A 23730-nucleotide genomic window follows, 5' to 3' on the forward strand; every position below is an offset into this window, starting at 1 on the left:
AAGCAGACGGTTGTAGTTATTTAGTGTGGCTGTTCAGAAATTCAGAATATTTTGTTTTTACTGGGTAAGATCAGCTTACCTCAGTGATTTATGTATTGTTAAAATCTTTGAAGCGGGCTTAGATGCTGGTATGCCCATGTAAGCGGATCTTACTAGCGAAAATTCATCGCAACGTCATTCAATCATTATAACACATTGTATAAGTTTTTATTGTTTCAATCCAGAAACTTGCTTGTTGTATGTATATTTCTCACAGATATAAAAGTAATCTTGATGTAACACTTATTATCGATATCTCTCACTGCAGAGTAGTAAAGTAGCAAAGTACGATGAAAGTTGCGAAAAGTTCTCACAAAAGTGGCATCACATATTATCTTGTTTCAACTGATACCAACGTTGGGAATACATTTTCACAAAATGGACCTATTACTACGTTGAATGTCATCAAGATAATGGGATATATTCCGTTATGATCATGAACTTGCTGGAAGAATCAGGGTAGCTAAAGGTTGTACCATTGGGAAGCCCCGCTGTATGTTGCTGATTGTAAATGTTTCGCACAATTACTGGGGTAGCATGAAAATCAGTCACGAAACAAATACGCAAGGAGAATTGTGACTATAGAAGACTGCAATGACAGCAACGTTGAAGATTCTGGAGATCTTATCTCATAATACGGTGACATTCAGCTGTGGATTCAAAGACTGCATCTCAAGGCAGGGAGCAAATGATGCACTGCGGATGATGTTGGGCGCCTTTAATTTTGTGAACTACAGACTCTGCTCAACGAAAATGCCTTGCTAGATCACTAGGTTACTCTCCAGTCCCCAATTACAGTGCAGATGGCTGATTGCTACGCACTTGGCAATAATTTTTGCATGTTACCCTTCATATTACAACTTTACAAGGTGTCAACTGTCTGTGTTTTGGTTTGTAATCAATAGTGTCTTCTGGTCAGAGCTATCGAATGATAACGGGGGCAAAACTTACAACACTCCGGGAAACTCCGGAAAAATATCTGTAGTAAACTCCGGGTCCACTCCGAGTATCACAAAATTGGCAAAACTCCGCTCCGGATACACTCCGACTCCGCTCCGATGCTCATCACTGATACGCATACGCTTTACCGGCAAGAGTTAGTCAATGTATATGCGTGTGTGCCTCAGATTAGAAAACATCGTATTCTTAAAATGATCGGTAACCAGACCGATTGTCGGATAGTCGCAGTCCAAAGTTTATTAAATCGCTAAAGCAGCTGGCATAGCTAAATAGTTACTCAGAGCAAATTGCAAAACGCATCATAATATGCTATTTGCAGCAGTTCGTTTATGACAGTGGTTCCCAAACGGTGGGGAATTCCCCACTGGTGGGGAATTAAGTGGTTTCTAGTGGGAAATAGACGCGTTTGTTCAAAATTATCTACAGGACAGTCTTCATATTCACGGAGACACATGCGCAACTACCGTTACAATTTAACTGTTCTGGAATGTATGCATCGGAAATTATATTGCGTGTAGTTCACAAAACCTCATTTACAACTCTGGATGGCCAATGATGGCGTCACAAACGCATCCAGCACGACTAGTCAGACGTGAAATACCGCTTTCACGAAATTTTGAGTGTTACTGATATCGGTTCACAATACGTTTTACGTTGCAGTTATAGGCGATTGTCTTGCGTACTGCTGTGGTTGTGTGTCTACTGTAGTGAAACAAGCAAATAGCTGCTCTGTGATGTCAAAAGTGTTGGGTAGTGGGGAACAGGATCATAACTGCCGCATCCCAAATCAAGCTCGATGGGGCCCAAAATGATTTTGTGAATTGACATAAATTATGGAGTATTTTTTTTTAAATTTATGTCACTTTTTCAATTTTTTTGCGCTGGGCGCGCGATTTAATATTGTCAAATATCTTGATTATTGGGTACCCTTCCCCCACAGAAATACGTAGATTTTATAGAAATGGAGACTTCGGCGCCGGTCATTACTGCGCCACGACGCACCAAGACATATGAAGTTATAGGCCATGTAACATGCGACTCCAAGACGTGTGCCAGTACGATCAGCAGCGAGAAGACCTTGGCCGAGAAGGAATGCTCGTTTGGTGACAGAAAACTTCGATATATATACAATATACATATATGTTTAATTGTCCATAGGTGGCTAAATGGCTGGCGCTGAATATTCATGCCCAGGCGATCTGAACCCCAGAGGACGAATGCCATCCCGCAGGGAAAAATTATTTGTCAGTAAAGCAATACCAATTTGAAATCGTGTGTTCCTTTTAGTTTTGGCGATTTCCATATCTTTTGACATAGCAGATATAGGAGGTCACGAAATAGCATCAAGTAACGAAGTCAATATATCAACGGGTCTGCCCGAAGATGTTCAATTCATATTTAGGGGTCCGACCTTTTCCAACACACCTCACTCAGCTCTACCGGTAAATCTGTTTGCGTGAGCAGAGAGGGGATAAAAAATTGATAGCAAAATACATGCAATTCCCGATCATATTGACCGATTCAAACATGGATTATATAAATTTTTCGCGCGTTTAAGGTCCTGGTGGGGAATGAAGGGTCGGAATAAATCTGAAGTGGGGAATGAAGACAAAAAGGTTGGGAACCACTGGTTTATGAGAAGTGGTTGTCCATGAGAACGATCGGCGGCTAAGCAAGTGCCTCTATTCTGCGCTGTGCCTATGGTAAAGTTTTCATTTTAAACCTTGGATTCGTGTTGGCAAACGTACCAAAATTTTGCAAAGGAATTAATTATGAGCTTGACGATGTAGAATGTGTCTAATCCGTAAGTGTTTTGTACTCTTTTCGGCAAAAAAAACGCAGAAATACACTTTTCTGTATAGTCGCATTACAGTGAATGGTATTTTATGGTATCGAAATGGAAATTTCCATACTCCATAATAGAGTTGGATCAATTGTAATTTGTAATTGAGCTGAATGTATTTAATTACATTTTTTCATGTAATTGTAATTGTAGTTGTAATTGAAGCATTTCTATTTTGTATAATTGTAATTGTAATTTGGTAAAAATTTTGCTCAATTACAATTTCAATTACATTGTTATGGAAACCTGACAACATAAAATATTCAATCAATCAATTCGTCACACCAATGAAAATCCGGTACGGACCAGGATGGCGACGAGGGGTCGCAACCCGCAAGGCCTTATGGCCTTAGTACACAGTCTCCACCTGTAATAGTTAGCCTATTTACATCTGTTTTCTATGCGTGCCGCGTTATAACTAGATAATTCAGCCATGCTGAGCTGTTTCCTATACTTCAGTAGCAACAGAAAACTGTGAATTACAATATAGGCTAAACCAGTGGTTCTCAAACTGAGGGACGTGCCCCCATGGGCGGCGTGAAACATCTGAAGGGTGCGCGAAGCTCCGGTAAGCTGAAATATTTTCCGCGCTTGACGCATTTCACCTCCATTTCATAGTTATTGCTCAGTGTATAGTCCGAATTTCATATTGGAGAATTCTCTCATCAACAGTCATAACCTTCCACACCATCAAACTATATGTAAGGATTGCTAACATTCTGGTTTCATCGCACTCTAATGTTAATAAAATGCAATCTATTAATTTCGGAGCAAGTGAAAATGTAAATGCGAACCAAAATGTTGTATTTCATAGTTATCCGGAGGTTCTTTCCTTTTGCATTTATTTCAATTTTACACACCTTATCGGTATCATTCTTATCGCTGACTCCTTACCAACTAGGCCTACATTTTAACAACCTCACTCAGCTCCGAGTAGCCTAATCGTTTGATTGCATTTCATAAACTGTCCTGTAGCCTATTCGCTGTTGGTCGCTCAAACCTTTGGTTGTCAACAGTCGCTTGAAACATTTTTCTGTGTTTGTAGTTTTCAGTACTCATGATTAGGAATAGTTCGATTACGTTCGAATTATTTTTATTGATTAAAGGGTATTCTACGTATCGTGGATGAAACATGAATAGCTTGAGATTGTTGCTAATATCGTCGCTACGGCTGTCGAAGAACACCACCTCTCTACCGAGTCAATTACATGTTTAACAGTAATTATAATAGTAATTGTAATTAATTACATGTTCAACAGTGATTGTAATTGTAATTGTAATTTGATATTTTTAGCATTGAGTTATTGTAATTGTAATGTAATTGAAACATTCAAGGAAGTAATTGTAATTGTAATTTAACTGAATTATTCTAATTGATCCAACTCTGCTCCATACCCGCCACATAATATCGTACGGCTGTAAAACACCAAGCAATTATACGTGCTTTGTGAAAAGAGTGCCAACGCTCATGAACTAGATAACAAAGCCCAAGTCTCAAATTCCGTCGGCCGCAAACCTTTGATACGCAACACTAAAACGAACATTTAAAATAAGATCTTTGCAATACGCATAGATCCGCTAAGCTGTCAATTTCTGTTATGAGCCAATAATCACGTCACAGAAGTCCTGCAAACAGCATGTTGTGTTGTCTCTAAAATGACATGCCGCGCTGAAAACCATGAAATTACCAAAAAAACTGTTTAGTTAACCGAATTTTGATGCATGCATTTCATTCAACTATTCTCCAATGCCTGATAATTTTATAATTATCATGTTCAAATTCACAGGTCGGGTATGACTTCCAATTCAATCTTTCCCGACAGTAGCTGGACGTGGTTTATATGCCTTGGAAATGCTATGGGATTCTTCTCGGTTACTGGGATATATCATTGTTTCGGCGTGTTTTATCCGGAGGTTATGAAAGAATTCGATGTGAAGTACGCCCAGGTTTCGCTGGTGTCGGGACTCTGCACGGGAGCAATGTCGTTCGGAGGTGTGTGTTTTAAAACCGCCATAATGAATGTTGATACACCGTAATTCAGTTGCAAGCGCAAATGTCATTGCTAACAATATTGCATGGTTGATCGTGACTAACCAAATTAGGCACAGTATGAACAGAAATCTCATTGCTTCGTGGGACAAGAAACACGCGTAAATTTAAGTTAACTTAAAGTGCGCCTGCTGGATCCGCGTAATATATGTCTGAAAAATCGTGTAACGAAAGTGGACCGTAATACAAGTTGTTTGATAAGGAATACGATAAGGATAAGGAATCATAGTATTGAATATAGGCCTATAGTGTGAATGACCAATGGTTATTGACCAATGACCATGGTAGGTAAAACACAATGAGTACCAAAAACAACAATGAGAATAAGGTCAAGATCAATACGTGTTAAACTGTGACAACCATATCAATCGGGCTCATTAGCTTATTCAGAGCCTAATCTAAATGCAGCCATGATTTAGTGTTGGGATCACCAACGTGGTTCCCGCGGGCGCCAGGTCGCCCGTACCAGAGGAGTCGCCCATATATAGTGGCAGTCAGTGACGCGCAGTCAGGGGGAAAAAGTGAAGCAGTGCCATACCTTTGGCCTGGATGGGAAAGCAAAATCGTCAAAACCTGTAATGATTATTCATATTTACTGAGGATGTCCATGAATACCGAAATTTGAATAGTCGTGCCTCTCCTGCGACAATGCAATTCATCTTAAACAGCTCGGAATTCGTAAAAATTCGTATTTATCAAATGCTATTGTCGCACCGATTCCGAAAATTCGAATAATAACCATCTTAGGCATTGGAACCCCTCAAAATCGCTAAAGATTGCAAAATTCTGCTTTCTTACGAACAATGGCGGCGCAGAGAAACAATTGCCAATCCAGGCATCGAATCTGCCTCACTCACTATTCGCTAACAATAGGACAATCGCAGCAGAGTGAAACTATAGATAACTAAGGTAAACCGTAGATGCGACACCCGCGAGCATTACGTAACGTCACGCTCCAATTATACTCTACGGCACTGTTGTTGTTTTGCTTGGCGCTTATGCAGCAGGAGGCAGATTTCAGCATTAGGATGGTAATATCTATCCATGGGGTATGTTTAGCGAGTAGCTGCTCCGTATGGTTACTAACCAAGGTTGTTGGATCCATGCTACACAATCTGTGCTAGGAAAACGAGCAATCGAATAGAATTTTAAAGTCAATAAATAGGCCATTAAATACGGCGGCCCGAAGCGTGTTTCTTGTTTCTGTATAGATAGAAGTTCCGAGGTGTCGTATTGAAAGTAATTATACTACTAATAACGTGTTTGTATAATATCAATCAGAATAAGAAACCGCATTTCAGTTGACGCGGGCTCGGCCTCTTCAAATTCTGTAGATACCGTTATGCCGCTTAGCATGGAATCGCGGCTTGTAGTAATAGGAATTATTGTTGCTTGACAGAGGATAAATTCTTTGAATCTACTTGTAACCGTTGTGACTTGGCCGATGAAGGTGGATTTGATTGAAAGTCACTGCTCACTGACCATGTTATCTGCTGTATAATGTCCAATGACATAGAGGACAATGATGGCAAAGAAGCAAGTGATTGCTGGATATTAAATTTATACAAGGGTCACTATCATACCACCTACCAGCTATCTTCATTCAAGAAGTCAGTAATGGAATCACGCTATCCGAATACGACAACCGAAAGATTGATGGATTTTGGTACGAATTTTAGTCGAAGCTGGTGATCCCACCAAGCATTTCATGGATGGGACTATTTCTATGAAAAGTTATCAAGGACCAAGTTTCTTCTCGACAAAATGAAATTAAATGACGATGCTGATTCCAGTCGAAGAGGATGAAAGTAAAGGTTGTGAAATTTGTGTGACATAAGACCTACGTAACATCATTGATGATCCCTCTATTATTGCACATCTTTGCCGAAGAGACTCTGTGAATGCCTGCATGATGGAGTGACTAGCGTAACACCACAGTCAGATATCCAAATCACTGCTGGAATTTATCTCAGAAGCACAAAACTCCATAAAATCAGCGCAATGTCAATTTCATCATTTAAGCTGTCAGTGAAATGATTTTTCACATTTGACATAATTCAACAGGATGATTTGTTACCGTAAGGTGGCTTCTATTTGCCACATTTTTGACACCCAGTATTTTCAAAACATGCAGTTCAACCAGCGGGATTCGCAGCCCATCTGCTTTCAGATGTAGGAGCACCTCTACGTACCAGATTGTCACCTACCCTCATTAAGCATTGAATTCTACAAGATAATAGTTACACACAAATATTTTCACTCTCATACTGCAAGATCCTTGTCAACGGGCAAATCTATGGTTATCTGCATCTAATAGTAACCTGGCTCGAAATGTATTGTCAACTCAGGGTCTCTCATTTGTAATTCACTGTCACAACATATATCCGTGAACAGTCGTATGATGGATGTAGAAAATCTTCATCTTGTCGTCATATCATTACTGTTAACCTATTCAACCAGGCTTACATTATTCTAATCATATATGTTTACGACTATTTATACAATCAGATGAGACAGTGTACAACATGTTTGATGTGGGTGTGATCCGACAAGTTGAATGCGAAGGTCTCATCACACATTCCTATCCTAGTATCGCGCATGTGTAGGCTATATCTTCCATGTCATTATTGATGCTGCCTTATTTGTTATGTATTTCGGTTTGATGGAAATATAGACACTCCCTTACTGTCCTGTGACTTATGACCATTGATTCGGTTCTCTAATCCTTGTTAGGCTCTCCCAGGTGAAACAAATTTGGTAAAATCGCATTCTATTGCTTCCTTCTTCATGATGATATATAAAATAAATCACGAAATATGGCACATAAAAACATCAAACACATGGACTGTTGGTTATGTCACAGTCAGATATATTTTGGCAGATTCCAACAGGTGGATAGTGACAAAATACTTCTACTTTTTCAAAGTACTCAAGTAACCTACTTCTACTTGTAAGACTTACCAGCATGGTTATGATATTTGGCTACTTCTAAACTCAGCCTAGAATAACAACTTTTTGCCTTATTGAAAATCGCTACTTTTACTTGCGTTTGAGATGAAATTAACATCATTTCTACTTCAATATCGGGTTTGTTTGCCTCCAAAATATGAATATTTGGCCAAGCCTTCCTCTTCATAAATGAAATGAGCCACGTGGTTGGAAATTACAATGCAGATTTTACGGACCAAACCGCGGTGTTCTCCTTTGAGAGGGCCACGTGTGTTGTTGAAACTGCCCATGCAATGTACTGAGGACTTTTGCTAACAACACACTAAACACACCAAATTTTCCTCCTTAAAGTTTCTTCTTCTTTGACTGGACTCATTAGCTTCATTGTGCCGAGCAAAATGTTTGATAAATTTGATCCTTGATAAACTTTCATAGAAATAGTCCCATGCGTGAAATGCTTCTGCGTTATCACCTGCTTCGACTGAAATTCACATCGACTTCCATCAATCTTCTGCTTGCCGCATTGGGACAGCCGTATTCCATTACAGACTTATTGAATGAAGATAGATGGTAGGAGTATTGTGGCTATTCTGAGCGATGCACTAGGTTCCAGAGTCTTATCACCAGTTGCCACTTGCTTCCTTGTCGTCACTCTCCTGTCCTCCATATCATTATACATTATTCAGCAATATGATCAGCAGTGAGTAGTCTCAATCAAATCTGCCTGTCTAGGCCAAGTCGCAACAGTTGCAATTAGATTCAAACAAATAATCGTCTGTCAAGTAATAAAAATTCCTATTGTTATTAGATACGGCGTGATTCCATGTTAAGCAACATACCGATATCTACAGAATTTGAAGGGATCGAGACCGCGTCAGCTAAAATGCGGATAGATTATTACACGTCCTAGTCATGACTTTCAATGCGACACCTCACATCAAGGAACTTCAATCTTGAGATACTGGAAATCCGCTTCGGGCAGCCGTATTTATTGACTTTAAAATTGTATTCGATTGCTCGTTTCCCTAGCACAGATTGTATAGCATGGGTCCAATGAGCTCGGTTAGTAACCATACGAAGCAGCTGCTCGCTAAACATACCCCATGGATAGATATTACCATCCTAATGCTGAAATCTGCCTCCTGCTGCATAAGCGCCAAGCAAAATAACAACAGTGCCGTAGAGTATAATTGGAGCGTGACGTTACGTAATGCTCGCGGGTGTCGCATCTACGGTTTACCTTAGTTATCTATAGTGAAACACGCTATCGATTTCGGAAACCGACAGCGCTGTATGAATTGTACAGTAGCGATGGCCAGGCCAACACGTTTTGCGAAACAAATGCATTCCCTTAATGATGTAGCTGCTATGTGTTTTCCGTCCATAGCTACGGTAAATTGTGGTATGTGATAGCTACTTACATAGCCTGCGTTGTCGTTGTTTGTGCCCTTTATTGTGTTCTCAACGGCAATAGTACCGTAATTTACACCAGGTCGATATTCCATGTTTAATTCCGTATATGCCAACTTGTTGCACTGTCCACGTTTAGGTTTTGAAAGACACCGCTTACATGGAACAGATAGCGAGGAGTAGCCTAGATAGCCTGTGTGTGAAGATAGATAATCTAATGTGTATGATATACGAAACAGGGTGCCAACTCAATCAGCTAACCTAGGTTTTATTTTAAATATTTGCGAATCTTAATCTAAGTAAATCTGCATCCCCAATCAAAATCATGAGTCTAACTTTGATTTTCCATAGTCTGCATGATGTCCTTAACCAATTTTGATCTTAGTGAGTGGCATATTTAGGTTTGCTGATACAATGCCCATTTCAATCTTGTACAAAAGGAGATTGGGCGAGCAAATGGCAATAGAGAATATAAAACCGAAATTGGGATCTTGAATAAAATATTTTACATATTCATATATAATTTGACGTAGCTTTTGAGCAACAATTAAACACACAGCGAGGTGGTGAGTGATGACGTTGAAGAATGTAAAGAGATTGAGTACCCGATTCCGATATTCCCTGAACCACCAGCTTAATTTCTGGCGGCCTGGTTTTCGGTATGTCTAGAGCCTGTTACGTGTTCTTGTTCATGATCTATATTCGGTGTTCATAAAGTCTCCCTATTTTTCAGCCCTCTCTCTCTTGTTTGTCAAATGGTTGGGCATCAGACGGTTGGCGATGATCTCCAGTTTTCTATTCAGCATGTCACTGTTAGCGGCGTCTCAAAGTACCAGTATCAACTCTTTTGTCTTATTCTGCGGCGCAATATCCGGTAGGAGATTATTGCTTTTTTGTAGGCTTAGAGAATTTTGTAAGGGGCTTGTGAAGTTAATGTTCAGTGTTCACATTTGTGATAGGAATGATTATTAAAAAACGCTATTTGCAAAATAGTCTCGTTATCGGTGTTAGCCCAAAACAATACATCCACTGATCTCTCACGGTGCGATTCAATCTTTTTTGGTTTGGGTAAAAAGTTATTTGGATGATTTTGGTGCCTTAATTCCTTGGAACGTAAACGGAGGATTTAACGATATGAATAATCATTATGTTACTACATTTTATATTGGGTATTCGTTTTCGTAAAATATTGAATATAATATACATCACAGAAAAAAATAGTTAACTTAAAATACATATAAACAAAAAACAAATTAGATATCAACAGTTTTGCAAGATACAGAGATTCACTTTGTATAAATTGGTTGTAACCTACAATTTTTCTTATATCCTGAAAGCCAAATTTGATTGCCTAATTTCCACTCCCTAAAATCTTATGTAAAAAGCATCCGTTGAGTATGACAAGTCAGTGATGCGCCCTTGTACACCCATCCGTACTGGCTCATCCAGTGGACATTTTGGTGCTCCTTGTACATTGGCTGAGCAGCGCTGTCTTTTACTTCAGGAATTTTGTAAATGCAAGTCGTGGTCTGTTTTAATTTTGATCACAATTTGGTGTAGCGAATAGCTCTAATCAGTTAATTGTTTCGTTGGATTATACCTACTTTTACCTGCCTTGTCTGGATGATCACAAAGCCCTAATTTGATTATATCCTACCAATAATGGGTTAGAAAATACCCATCATGGCCGATAACTCATCGCTACAGCCACGCCGTTGTAGTAGGAGCATTGAATCGTGAATATACGCGATAATATTTTTCAGGATTCTGCGGCGGCTCCACGCTCAACGTGATGTTTTATTCGGTGACCGTTTATTACAGCAAACACCGCGCGAAAGCAGCTGGCATTGCGACCGCTGGGATATCTGTGGGAGTGCTGGTGGCTGCGCCTGCGTTGTCCGCATTGATCGATGAGTATGGCTGGAGAGGTGCTATGCTGATAACGTCGGGGATATCGTTGCATGCATGTGTTGGAATGGCCACGTACCGGTAGTTATCTTGTTATATTCTCATGCACTTCAATATTTCTTGTATCACAAATGACGATTCGGATACACGTTTCAAAACAAACGTTCGTTTGCCTATAAAATCCTAATTTTAACAGACCTGTCATCACAAAAGAAATCGGCAATACTTCGAAAACTATTGTCTACAAAAACTCTGAAGTTGACGACCCTCGAAACAAAAACTGCTCAGCCCGACTGAAGTCTATCTTCGATTACACTTTATTTACGCGTCTAAGCTACATTTTGGTGTACATATCGAGTACGACCTATTGGGTCGCACGGGTAAGAGCAAGGACACTTCATGTAGATACGAATTCGAATTTCCATGATCGAGTGTTATCACGATTTACTACATGGCTTATATCATCTTTCACAGTAAACTGTAATAACTGGTCGGATCGGTGTTCAAAAATTTGAATGCTGCTTCCAAAAGTACGTACAGGATATATATACATGTATTGAATTTTGTCATTCAATTGTCTACAAGACGAAACAAATTTTTTCCGCTTTTAACCATCGTATGGTTATTTATGAGTACAACTGCCACTGCGACAGTCAGTATGTGGGACGCACATCTTAACGTTTGTTGGAACGCATCAAGCAGCACGTTCCAAAAGCAATAACATCGACATCATATAGCCGCTCGATCTGGAAAACCTGGCACGTCAATGCAAAATGGCGGCAAACGGCGCATCATGTAACTATGTAACAGCGCGCAATTCATCAATCGGTCGACATTTACTTGATAACCCGGTTTGCGCCCAAAACTATTCCGACGATATGCTTTCTGTTCTGTTCTAGGGCAGATCCACATTTATTAAACTGAACAATCCGGTCTTATGCCGGCAGAAAGAATATCTGCATAACCTTAAGATTTCCCACTAGTTGCCGTTGTGTAGTTGTTGTGCATCTTGCTATCAAACGCCGATTTCTGTTCCTCAGTAATAATACATTTGCTACGTTAGCTGTATCATTGTGTCTCACCATAGTGTCCTATATGGTGTCGACACAAGCAAATCTCACGGCTCAGTGAAACTGTATCACGTCACAATTTCCATTTGGCTACAGGCAGTTTGACGATCATTTTTGACCGGCTTACCGAGCATTAAATTTGGTAAAACGGGTATCAATCGCAAGCTGCCTCTGCACTGGTGACGAAAATATAAATTTTATTCCGCTCGCGGACCTGGAACCCCCACAATCAGCCTCAAATTTTTCATTGTTATGGAGGCTCGCATAGGGACGCAACAATGCTTTCTGGCTCTTTTTTTCTTGAGCTACTCTCTCGTTTCGCCAGACAGCATTGTTGCGTCATGAGCTACTCTCTCGTTTCGCCAGACAGCATTGTTGCGTCTCAATGCCAATCTCCATAACAATGGAAAATTCGAGGTTGAGCGGAATAAAATTTATATTTTCGTCATCAGTGCAGAGTCAGCTTTCGATTGATACCCGTTTTACCAAATTTAATGCTCGGCAAGCCGGTCAAAAATGACCGTCAAATTGCCTGTAGCCAAATGGAAATTGTGACGGGATACAATTTCACTGAGCCGTGAGATTTGCTTTTGTCGACACCATATTGGACACTATGGTCTCACGCTCTCATTTCCTGTTACATTACTGTAAGTTATTGCGTCATAATCCTTCATTTCGTGTTCAATTCAACTCTGTTTTATATCCCTTATCGCCCCGGAAGCTCTTGATAAGTGGCACGCGAAAAGTTCTCAGAGTTTCAATAAACGTTCACCATTACTTTTGAAAGCAGTAAACTGTAATCATTTCAAATGCCGGTAATGATTTTCCACCGAAGACTCCCATTTCTGTGAGATGACTGGATTATATTTGGAACTGCAGGTGTCCAGTCAATACCGAGAATGCTATTACCGAGAAGGACAATACCGAGAATAGACATTACCGAGAATGGACGATACCGAGAATGGACATTACCGAGAATGCAATATATGCAATGCCGGCATGTTATGCATATGAACAGTTCGTATGTGTGCATCACGGCGTTGCCACATTCAGTATCGATTCTTAGGTATAAATTTCTCGACAACGTCCGTTACATTAAGCTAAGATTCTTGGCATTGGCCATTCTCGGTAATGTCCATTCTCGATAATGTTCGTTCTCGGTAATGTCCATTCTCGGTAATGTCCGTTCTCGGTAATGTCCATTCTCGGTAATAGCATTCTCGGTAATGTCCATCTCGGTAATAGCATTCTCGGTAATAGCATTCTCGGTAATAGTATGGAACCGGAACTGCATATATCGTATTTCAATTAGGAAATGGATAGTTGGTCAAAGTACTCATCGTTGCTACTCGAGTAGAAGTAGAAGTATCACCGTAAATTTTTAATCAAGTACGGTCGGCAGAAGCAGTTTCCAAGACATATCAAAAGTACTTCAAGTAGAAGTAGAAAGTGTAAGGCCTGCAAAGAACTCAAGTAAGTAGTTTCAAAAAGTACATATGATCGAGGCCGCCTCACGTACCCTCGATATTGTAAGATATGTCTTCGTGACTGATGACTAACAACAGTATAAAAAGATGAAACTTTCGAAACTAGATTCAGTTGCAGTTCAAATGCCACTATATCAGGGTTGCATTTAAATCAAAAATCGATTTAAAACAAACATATTTGAACATGGCAATTGTTCAAAACATGTTTTTATCGTTTTGTTGTTGTTGTGTTTAGCGATGACGCAACGAATATTTATTATGATGTCACATTGGATCAACGTTGACAATTGAAAATGTAGGGTAAATATGACTCCTTCGACGAAACGGGCTTCCAGCCCCTATCATAAACGAACCAAAAATATCTTTAACCAGGACTACATCGTTATGTATCATTTTTACGGTCGGTGTGTCGATTATCATCAAAACACCCATTCCGTACCGATGATATACGTATGTATATGTATAATACATGCCAGAACTGTTGAACCGACGACGTATTCGCGGCTTCCAGCCGCTGCATATCGTATACGTCGACCTTATCTGGTGCAAGTCGTCCGCAGGCTCATATTACATGCTTAGTCGGAATTATTTACGCAATTAAGGTATAATTAAACAACGTTTGAATTTTTTTAGATGCATTCGTTTAAAACACTGTTTATAACAGAGTTCTCAAACTCAAATGTACTCTCGGATCAATTTCCTAGTATTTGATGACGCCACAGGCCGCAGCATAAATAATGGGGATATTCAATGTATAATTTACAAGTACGCCTTATTTGACGGGACCTTGTAGCAGGCATTCCACAAACATCGTGAAAATTTAATTTACTTTTGTGCCATTCACGCTTGACACGAAAAAAAAATCACATTTTCAAATATTTGAATAAAATTATTTTTGTGCCGGGAATAATTTGTTTAAATGATGAGACATCATGCAAGAGGGTGTATCATGATTCATGACATCGTAAAACTGTCGGGATATAATATTGCAGCCAGTGAACCTTTGACGTGCCACAATTGTATGTAGAATATTTTAAGATCTACTGAAGATTGATCTGATATCGGAGCATTTGAGCGGTGTTGCCTAATCCTGGTTTGGATATAGTCGTGATAAAGGCTATTGTTACTGTCATTGCCAAAGTCAAATCAGCGTTAGATATTGCCTTCGATAAATATTGGAACATATCAATAACAACTTAAATATTGAGCCATAGTAATAGCACTGTTTCTTAACTTTTTAGCGATCATACCCCCTGTGCTTCCAATAAGATCGTAACCCCTGTCCCTTTGCAACACAATTTTTGATGGTACCTATAATAAATCAGAAAGCCCATTCACATAAAATCGCGCGAAGACTATTTCCCAGCTGCATAAACTGACGAAGAAAATATTCTACAGCATATAGGTCTAATCCCACAATGCATCTCGTACCCCCTGATGTGTTGCATCGTACCGCGAAGGGGTCTACGAACCATGGTTAAGAACCCCTGGAATAGAAATGTCCAATCGCCGAAGAATTCATTGGTGTTACATCTGTGGAGCGTACCACTAGGACTAAATTACTCGTCACCGATAGTAACATGGATAAAGAGAAGAAATAACACCTAGCATGTAACCAACTATACATCACGGGGGTCACACAATGCCAATGGTTGCCATACGGACCTGATTAGATAGCTATATACCCTACGCAACGCAAGCTACGACCTTTTGATATATTACTATTCCCGACGACATAGTTTCATAGATTGTTGCGTCCGTAGGATTACCAAGTCACTGTTCCGAGTCGCAAGTTATTCTCTGATTTTTAGGTTTGAACCAACACGAGTCATTTTTATTTATTCACCTAGTCAATCCGAAATCGAGTAATTTTACGAAAGGTCGCACCAAACCAAATCACAATTTTCAGTCACGATTCATCAACGGGTCATGTTTTATCATTACGAACTAGAAATGTGACGTAATAGCATGTTTGAGACCTCTGGTTTAGAACATGTTTTAAACAAAGTATTTTAGAACACCATTGGTTTAAAATGTAACCCTAACCACTATATTGTTTTTCCTGCTTTATAGTACGGGTCTACATTTCTGCTCGTTCCTTTTGCAATGGAATATTTGGGTTTGGGAAGACCAGATGGTTCCATTTTACTCGCGGTGTATTATGGAGGAGAGCTTGTCGGGAAACTACTAAGCGGATTGATAGCGGACTGTGAAAAAATTAACAGGTTAGTAACGCATTGACAAAAGCACAGAATCACTAAATGTTGTGACTGGAGTATCCCAGTTATGTAGGCCTACGTGGAAGTTAATGAACTTAATGATAGTAATGTAATTTCAGAATACTAATGAGAAATAGGGCAACCAATGGAAATAAGGATACTAGTCAATTATAAGGTAACTACTGTACTTACTGTAATGACACATGAAGATACTAACGACTACAAAAGTTCAAATACGGTCATTTTAACTCCAGTTCCGAGTTACAACTCCATCTTGATACCGAATAAATCCATATTTTGGGTGTATGACTCGTTCCGTTAATTTCGTTTGTGTATCTTTAGGTTTCAATATTCCATTAGTCTTCTTCCGCTAGCACAACATGTTCATTATGTTCGATATTCCGCTATTGCGTCCATGCAAAAGTTAAGTCATTGACTAATCGTCGGGCGGCGGGGTTCAGCTAACTCCTGACTGTGATGCACCGCACAACTTTTGTCTCGAACAGGCGTTCATGCGCTATTATCATTGCTCTGCACTTTGACTTGACATTTATATTTGCCACGATTTTCTTTTAGGCCAATGTTTATAGGAATCGCCTCGTTTCTTGGAACAATGGCCACCTTCGGAATAACATTCTGCGGTACATTTGCTTGGGCATGTATCGGAGCTGTGTTACTAGGAATGACTTATGCGCCTTACGGTGGCTTATATGTGCTTCTCCACCCTGAAGTGTTCGAATATGATAAGATACCAAACGCGCTAAGCTACGATGGCTTCATCAGCACCATGTTGACATTACCGATAATTTATCTTCTAGGTAAGTAAGTATGTTGGCATGGATGTATCCTTGTAGTAGGCTATCCATAATTCTATGTCAACTGAATTGCAGATCTTGCTGACACATTTGTACCTAGGACTAGGCTTACTCCTAAAGATAACCATTAAAGTGGGAATATGTACATTGTAAAGGTTGTTTGACATGAAACAAAGCTGGTTTGCTCTTAGCCCAACCTGAACTAACCTCAAACCTATCTTTCCTCATTCTGCCCCTGTCGATGGATATTAGCAGTGCGATTCGAGTCTGTGTCGATATTGATCTTGATCAGTGGTGCTGAAGGGCGGCTCGCTCCATCATGCCCAGAAATCATCGGCGCTGGGCTTTCGCGAAATAGTACATGGATAAAAGGACTTAAAAACTTTATATCTGCGTATACAAACTGAGACTATCGAATGTTTACACTCGATACTGTGACTGTTGAAGCCGCTTATCTGTGAGACGGATATGGTGCGTAAGTTAACTAGTGACAAATGACTTGAAATTGATTGCGACGTAACAATCTCATTACAACAATCTTATTGCAGCTTTGATTTCACTGCAGAGCGACGCGACATGGCCTCATTTTTCTTAATAGCTGGCGACCAAGTCAAAACTAAGAATAATGAACTAAATCCATTCAAATTTCAAAATTCAGCGATTTTTGCCAGTGTTGCGCTTAACGGTCTTCATGTATTTACAGGAGTGCTGATCGACGTGACCGGTGATGTCAGAGTGGCCTACTACGTTTGCGGATTCTTTATGTTTATTTGCTCTGGTTCCCTTCTCGGGATTTATACCTTACTAAGGAGGCGAGATCCAACGTGATCTAATCGTGGCAGATGTACTACATTGAGGTAGAGTCCATGAGCAAGGGCATTAACCAATAGCTTACTGATGTAGGCAGTGGCGGCTCGTGACAATATCGGGTGGTGGGGCAAGGGCTGCAAGCGACTTTTTATCAAGATGACGTCACAATGGCGTTTTCCAACGTAAACAAGTAACTTAATGATGGTACGGTAACATGAATTTCCCGGCAACAGTGATTTTACCGTATGTGCCACGAGAGGTCCGCTGGTGAGCTGTGACTTGAAGTGTGGTGACTGCGTAAACGGCGTACGGAACAAAGATTCAACACGGTTCATGTTCGCATTAGACCTGACTAATTATCTGCAGAAATGGAAATGACTATAACTCGAGAGATAGCGTAAGCCTAATTGGAAAGGTCAACGAATTCGGACAGATACGCAATTGTTATCTCATAGATTGGGCCTGTCCTATTGAATCCAAAACATCATTGTAAAGGACTAAGAATAGCAGCCTCGGAAATTTGGTCTCGGTACAGCATAAGAGATTTTGGCCTTGAAACTGGAGACTGTAACACGACACATACGTTTTTATTACTGTCTTATAGGTCTGCTGCGAAATCGCCTTTGAAAAATATATTACCGAATAAATACGTGGATGAAAGCCCTAAACTTGGTACACTGTTACATGACATTATCCAGAAGTGGCCTCATGGCCCTTTTCGGTATCGTACACTGTCAAAATTAATGCGAACAGACCAACACCGAATTTTGCGTAAAATTTACTGAGGAATAGGCTGATCAAGTGACGGGGGGGTTGTACGCAAATGGCTTGAAGGCCACAATTTCACGGTGAAATTGACATTGGAGAATATACGATCAAAGTAAATATTTGAATGCAAACTGAGAATGATATCATCATCTCACTTAACGTTACCGCAGATACACCGGCTTTTGCGTGAAATCCGCAATGTGTTGTAGGCTAAAGTGTCAGATCGGAGCATATCTTTAACATACTCGACCTTGATAACGAAATTACTGCCCTAATCATTGAGTGTCAACCTTGAGACTTGGCACAGCGTTCGATACTAAAATCAAGACATACCGTGCAAAAGCTTATGACGGATCTAGGTAAGGAGCATCGTTAAAATCAATAGAGACCAATACCGGCTTTGCGTATAATCTGTTAGCGATAAATGACGAGTCAGCTCTCACTCGAATTAGGAAACGAAATTACCACTAACACAGTTCAGTGACAAACTTAAAACTTGGTACAGCGTTCGATACTAACATTAAGACTTACCGTGCCAAATGTCATAACCGATCTCAGTATTGAACACCGTCAAAACCAATGGATATTAATACCGGCTTTTGAGTAAAATCTGTTTGCGATACATGACGGATCAGCACACACTCAACTTCGGAAACGGAATTACTACCCTAAACTTTAAGTAGAAACCCTGAAACTTGGGGCAGTGTTAAATACCACCATCACGACATGACATAACAAGTTTCAAGAGTTTTCATGGTGTGAAACCCCATTAAAATCGACCTATACCAGCAAAGGTCGACTAAACGCATATGACGGTACAGAGTTCAGCTATAGATACGATTGTTACATCACACCTTAAGGGCACAGAGCTATCGTGCCCCGGTTGCTCGGTAATTTTATGAATAGGAGAGAGTAAATCACCGTTTCTTTATTGTGCGCGGTTTTGAGAGAATAGACAGTGAAAGCTTGTTATGAGCGCTACCGGGGCAAGCCCCGGCTAGGCATTCGCAAAGCGAAAACACAGAAAAGAATTCGATTTTCGCAGAGACTTCGCTATACATGGGCATATTGGGCATTTACAAGCGAAAGGACAAGAAGTATACGATTTTCGCTGTGATTTCGGTTTATATAGATAGGTGTGCGTCTATAAATGGTAAAGAATTGTTATTGAACAGAATTTTAGGTGGGGCAATGCCCCAGTTGCCCTATAGGACGAGCCGCCACTGGATGTAGGCCTATACGCGTTATTCGATGTAAAATTAACCAATCGAGAAAGTAGTGAAATCAGAGAAGACATACTTGAGTACTCCAAAAAGTGAACGTACTCCGTTACTGACCTCTTTGGCCTGTGACTTACTCCGGTAGCTTATGAATGGATGTTTCCATATATAATTAAAGCCTGTTTGATTCTCGCGAGATGACGGAAAGATAACGTAGTGGTGACCTTTGCCCGTGTTCAGGTTGATACTCTGGGCTGCTCTTCCCCGTATCGCCATTCTAACGGTGACAAAAAAGCCCAGAAAAGAAGTCCCGATGAAGAACGAAAACAGAAAAAGAAATGAGAAAGACTAAAGATTAAAATCGAAAAGACTGTGACATCGGGCCGCGGTGGATGCGAGATTTGGTCATTTCGGCATCCTTCTATCTGTTCATTACATCGCGTTGTGCCTTGCGTGTCGCACTGCTCACTGTGTGAATCTTGATAGGATAAATATATTGATTGATTATGTCGTAATCAGGTTACTTGCGGATGTAATATTGATGTTTATATAGGGCCTATACGCATAGTCTATTCACGACCAGTAAATGGCGAACAAAATAGCATCGCTCATCGTGATGTTAAAGCTGGATGCAATTGTCAATTGATTTGTCATATCAACTATAATGTACAACGATGATTTTGTAACGATTTGTTTTGGTAATAGTGAATGACAGGAATTATAGATTTGTGACGAAAGTACATCAAGCATGCTATCGTCATCGCTTTCAGAAATGTGTCCTACAGACTTTCACACCAACCTCAACAATATAGGACCACTTGATGGATCATCGCCAGTTTACGGACTGCTGCCAACTCCGCTAATGCCAACCAGACTCGGACAACTAGATAATTCTATTGGTCTAATTTCACTAAATCAGAGCGAAATGCCACTAATATAATTCTAATCTAATTTGTGAAATGTTCCCATGCTTTAATTCTAATATAATTTGTGAAATGTTTTTATGCTCTAATTCTAATCTAATTTATTGCTTTCCGGAAAATCCCTCTTTGTCCGAGGCATTTTGCAGCGAGTTAACAAGAATATCCCTCTCTCGCAGGGAAATCCAGTGCCAAGCCGCCATCGCCTTACTTAGGCCTACACCGTGCACTTCATGCAGTCATGGTAGTTATTGTGACGAATCAAATAGCCTGTTAGCATAGTTACCATAGTAGCTTGTAGTTGCGAACAACATTCTAGTTTTCAAAACTTTACTTTAGTACGACGTTGTGCTGACAAACATGGGCGATGCTCATGGTTGCCAGACCAAAAAAGAAGTAATATTTTATTAAAGTAGTACAAATACAACGCTAAATACCATGATCATAAACGTCATTATATTTTGAACTATGAGCTGCGCACGATACCCGAAAACGCTTTTCAACGACTAACGAATCGATATTGGGGTTAGGCAGCGAAAGTCTAACTCATCCTAAAGATTGATCATGTGGGGACGTCCTATGCCGTTTTCTAAGCGTCACGGTCTTGGCAGTGTCTGGGGCATTGCACGCCAAGGCAATATGCTTATTGATATCAACTGACTCTCCATCGATGGAATGCTGTTGCCATCGCCGAAGCCTTTTCAGCTTGTGTGGAATAGTGTTGTTGGGCAGAGGCGAATGGCTTATTTTGAAACAACAACAATAATTTGAAACTGAAATCAATTTTAGCATTTCAAAATGCTTTAACTCGTGTTCTCCCAAAATCACAAATAAGATCGCCGGCCGCGATTGCAGTGACCCCTGGCACTGTACAAAACGAGCCAAGCTTGGTGTAGGCCTGCAGACGTTTACCATTCTCATTGTTACGGGAATGCACTGTGATTTGATATGAACTGATTTTTGCTGTATTTATTTCCCATTCTCAATTTCATTCAACTTCTAGTCTTTGCGAATTCAGTAATTCTAATTCTAATCTAATTTGGAACAAATAGTGTAGCTCTATTGCTAATTCGGAATTATTCCCTCTCGGTCGGGTCTGTTCAACATTTCTGCTATTCACGGTCGCATTTCCATTTCATACATAGCACACGGTCGCTTTCTAGCCGGACAGTCGTAATTCATTAATTGAAATTGTATGTTTCCGGTTGCCGACACACGCTCATCTAATTATGTGTAGACGGCCGCATAATAATTATTGTTCTACGGCCGGATGTTGGCCAGGCCACCCATGTTCTAGCTAGGTCGATGGTATTGCGACCACATTTGTGCTCAATATGTAGCGTTATATATCCGTGGCGGTATCTCGTTAAGTACGCTAATCCGGTCTGCCGAATGTTCCAGTTAGGCTATGCATGTCGAAATAACTGTAGAAATTGCCAGTTGACTTTTGCTTCGAAGGGCACGGCATATAGACCAGACTTAAGGGATGGGATCGGGAAAAGTTTCCTGTCTGTCGTAAATGTTATCATCGGCGTGGCACGTGCATCTTGGTGTGACTGCGATAACAGTGGTTGTCCACTGTCCAGTGCATATGTACACGATTCCGTTGCGCTGAGTAATATAGTCAAGTCAGGTATAGAAGTCATATCCAAAACAGATATAAAGTAGTCGTAAAAATGCAAGCGACGCAGGTCGCGTGGCTCAGAATGTTAGCTACCAGTGGCGGTTCCTTGCATAAGGCAATCGGGGCATTGCCTCACCCAGTGGCGGCTCGCGACAATATCGGGTGGTGGGGCAATGGCGGCTAGCGACATTTTATCAAGATGACGTCACAATGGCGTTTTCCAACGTAAACAAGTAACTTAATGATGGTACGGTAACATGAATTTCCCGACCACAGTGATTTTAACGTATGTGCCACGAGAGGTCTGCCGGTGAGCTGTGACTTGAAGTGTGGTAACTGCGTAAACGGCGTACGGAACAAAGATTTACCACGGTTCATGTTCGCACTTGATCTGACTAATTATCTGCAGAAATGGAAATGATTATAACTCGAGAGATTGCGAAAGCCTGACTGGAAAGGTCAGCGAGTTCGGACACATACGCAATGGTTATCTCATAGATTGGGCCTGTCATATTGAATCCGAAACATCATTCTGAAGAACTAAGAATAGCAACCTCGGAAATTCGGTCTCGGTACAGCATAGGAGATTTTGGCCTTGGAACTGGAGACTGTAACACGACACATACGGCTTTAGTACTGTCTATAGGTCTGCTGCGAAATCGCCTTTGGAAAATATATTACCGAATAAAAACGTGGATGAAAGCCGTAAACTTAGTACACTGTTACATGACATCATCGAGAAGTAGCCTCATGGCCCTTTTCGGTATGGTACACTGTCAACATTAATACGAACAGACCAGCACTGAATTTTGTGTAAAATTTACTGAGGAATAGACTGATCAAGTGATTACCTGTTAGCCGCCATCGAAAACGAAATAGCTATCACGCTTGACAGAGTGTTGTAAGCAAATGCCTTGAAGGCCACAATTTCACGCTGAAATTGTCATTGGAGAATATAAAGTAAAAGTAAATATTTGAATGCAAACCGAGAATGTTAGTAAACTGTTTCATGATATCCATGATATCATCATCTCATCACCTATCTCAGTAAGGAACACAGTTAACGTTTGCACAGATACCGGCTTTTGCGTGAATTACGCAATGCGTTGTAGGCAAAAGTGTCAGATCAGCGCACATCTCTCTCTACCATACTCGACCTTGATAACGAAATTACTGCCCTAATCATTGAGTGTCAACCTTGAGACTTGGCACAACGTTCGATACTAAAATCAAGACATACCGTGCAAAAGCTTATGACGGATCTAGGTAAGGAGGATCGTTAAAATCAATAGAGACGAATACCGGCTCTGCGTAAAATCTGTCAGCGATAAATGACTAGTCAGCTCCCACTCGACTTAGGAAACGAAATTACCACGAACATGGTTCAGTCACAAACTTAAAACTTGGTACAGCGTTCGATACTAACATTAAGACTTACCGCGCCAAATGTCATGACTAAGGCGGTTTTTTTTACCTAAAAAAAAGAAAATTTTGACCTCAAAAATTGAAATTTTGACTTTTTTTGACTTAAACAAACTGAATTTTGACCTAACGTATGCAAATTAGGTGTTTTCCCACATAATGTTAAAATTGTACCACTTATCTTCATTTCTGGTTGGAACTGGCTGTCCTGACGAA

At 40.3% G+C, this 23730-nt stretch overlaps 1 protein-coding gene and 1 long non-coding RNA gene across 2 annotated transcripts; one reads left to right on the forward strand and one right to left on the reverse strand.

Annotated features, from left to right (window-relative positions):
* The first annotated feature begins 4699 nt into the window (after positions 1–4699).
* Positions 4700–19711, forward strand: LOC145440800 (monocarboxylate transporter 12-like). The gene is made up of 8 exons (XM_080318550.1): positions 4700–4835; positions 9985–10125; positions 11015–11240; positions 11356–11539; positions 15790–15941; positions 16512–16753; positions 17454–17644; positions 19553–19711. The coding sequence occupies exons 1-7, from the start codon at positions 4700–4702 to the stop codon at positions 17576–17578; spliced, it is 1206 nt and encodes a 401-aa protein (XP_080174676.1). The 3' UTR covers positions 17579–17644; positions 19553–19711.
* Positions 6980–9100, reverse strand: LOC145440808 (uncharacterized). Its single transcript, XR_013915625.1, has 2 exons — positions 7579–9100; positions 6980–7332 (listed from the first exon to the last, which is right to left on the reverse strand). It is a non-coding gene; the product is annotated as an uncharacterized LOC145440808 (long non-coding RNA).
* Positions 19712–23730: the final 4019 nt, after the last annotated feature.

Source organism: Botryllus schlosseri, chromosome 1 (assembly GCF_051294905.1).
Source record: "Botryllus schlosseri isolate E-star chromosome 1, Bs_hap1, whole genome shotgun sequence".
Taxonomy (NCBI): domain Eukaryota; kingdom Metazoa; phylum Chordata; class Ascidiacea; order Stolidobranchia; family Styelidae; genus Botryllus; species Botryllus schlosseri.

Bases quoted from the DNA above. Each gene is read 5' to 3' on its own strand.
- LOC145440800 (XM_080318550.1), top strand. From the start codon at position 4,700: ATGGGATTCTTCTCGGTTACTGGGATATATCATTGTTTCGGCGTGTTT. The intron at 4,836-9,984 runs GTGTGTGTTTTA...CCTATTTTTCAG, and splicing joins GGGAGCAATGTCGTTCGGAG to CCCTCTCTCTCTTGTTTGTC. The intron at 11,540-15,789 runs GTAAGAGCAAGG...CCTGCTTTATAG, and splicing joins CGACCTATTGGGTCGCACGG to TACGGGTCTACATTTCTGCT.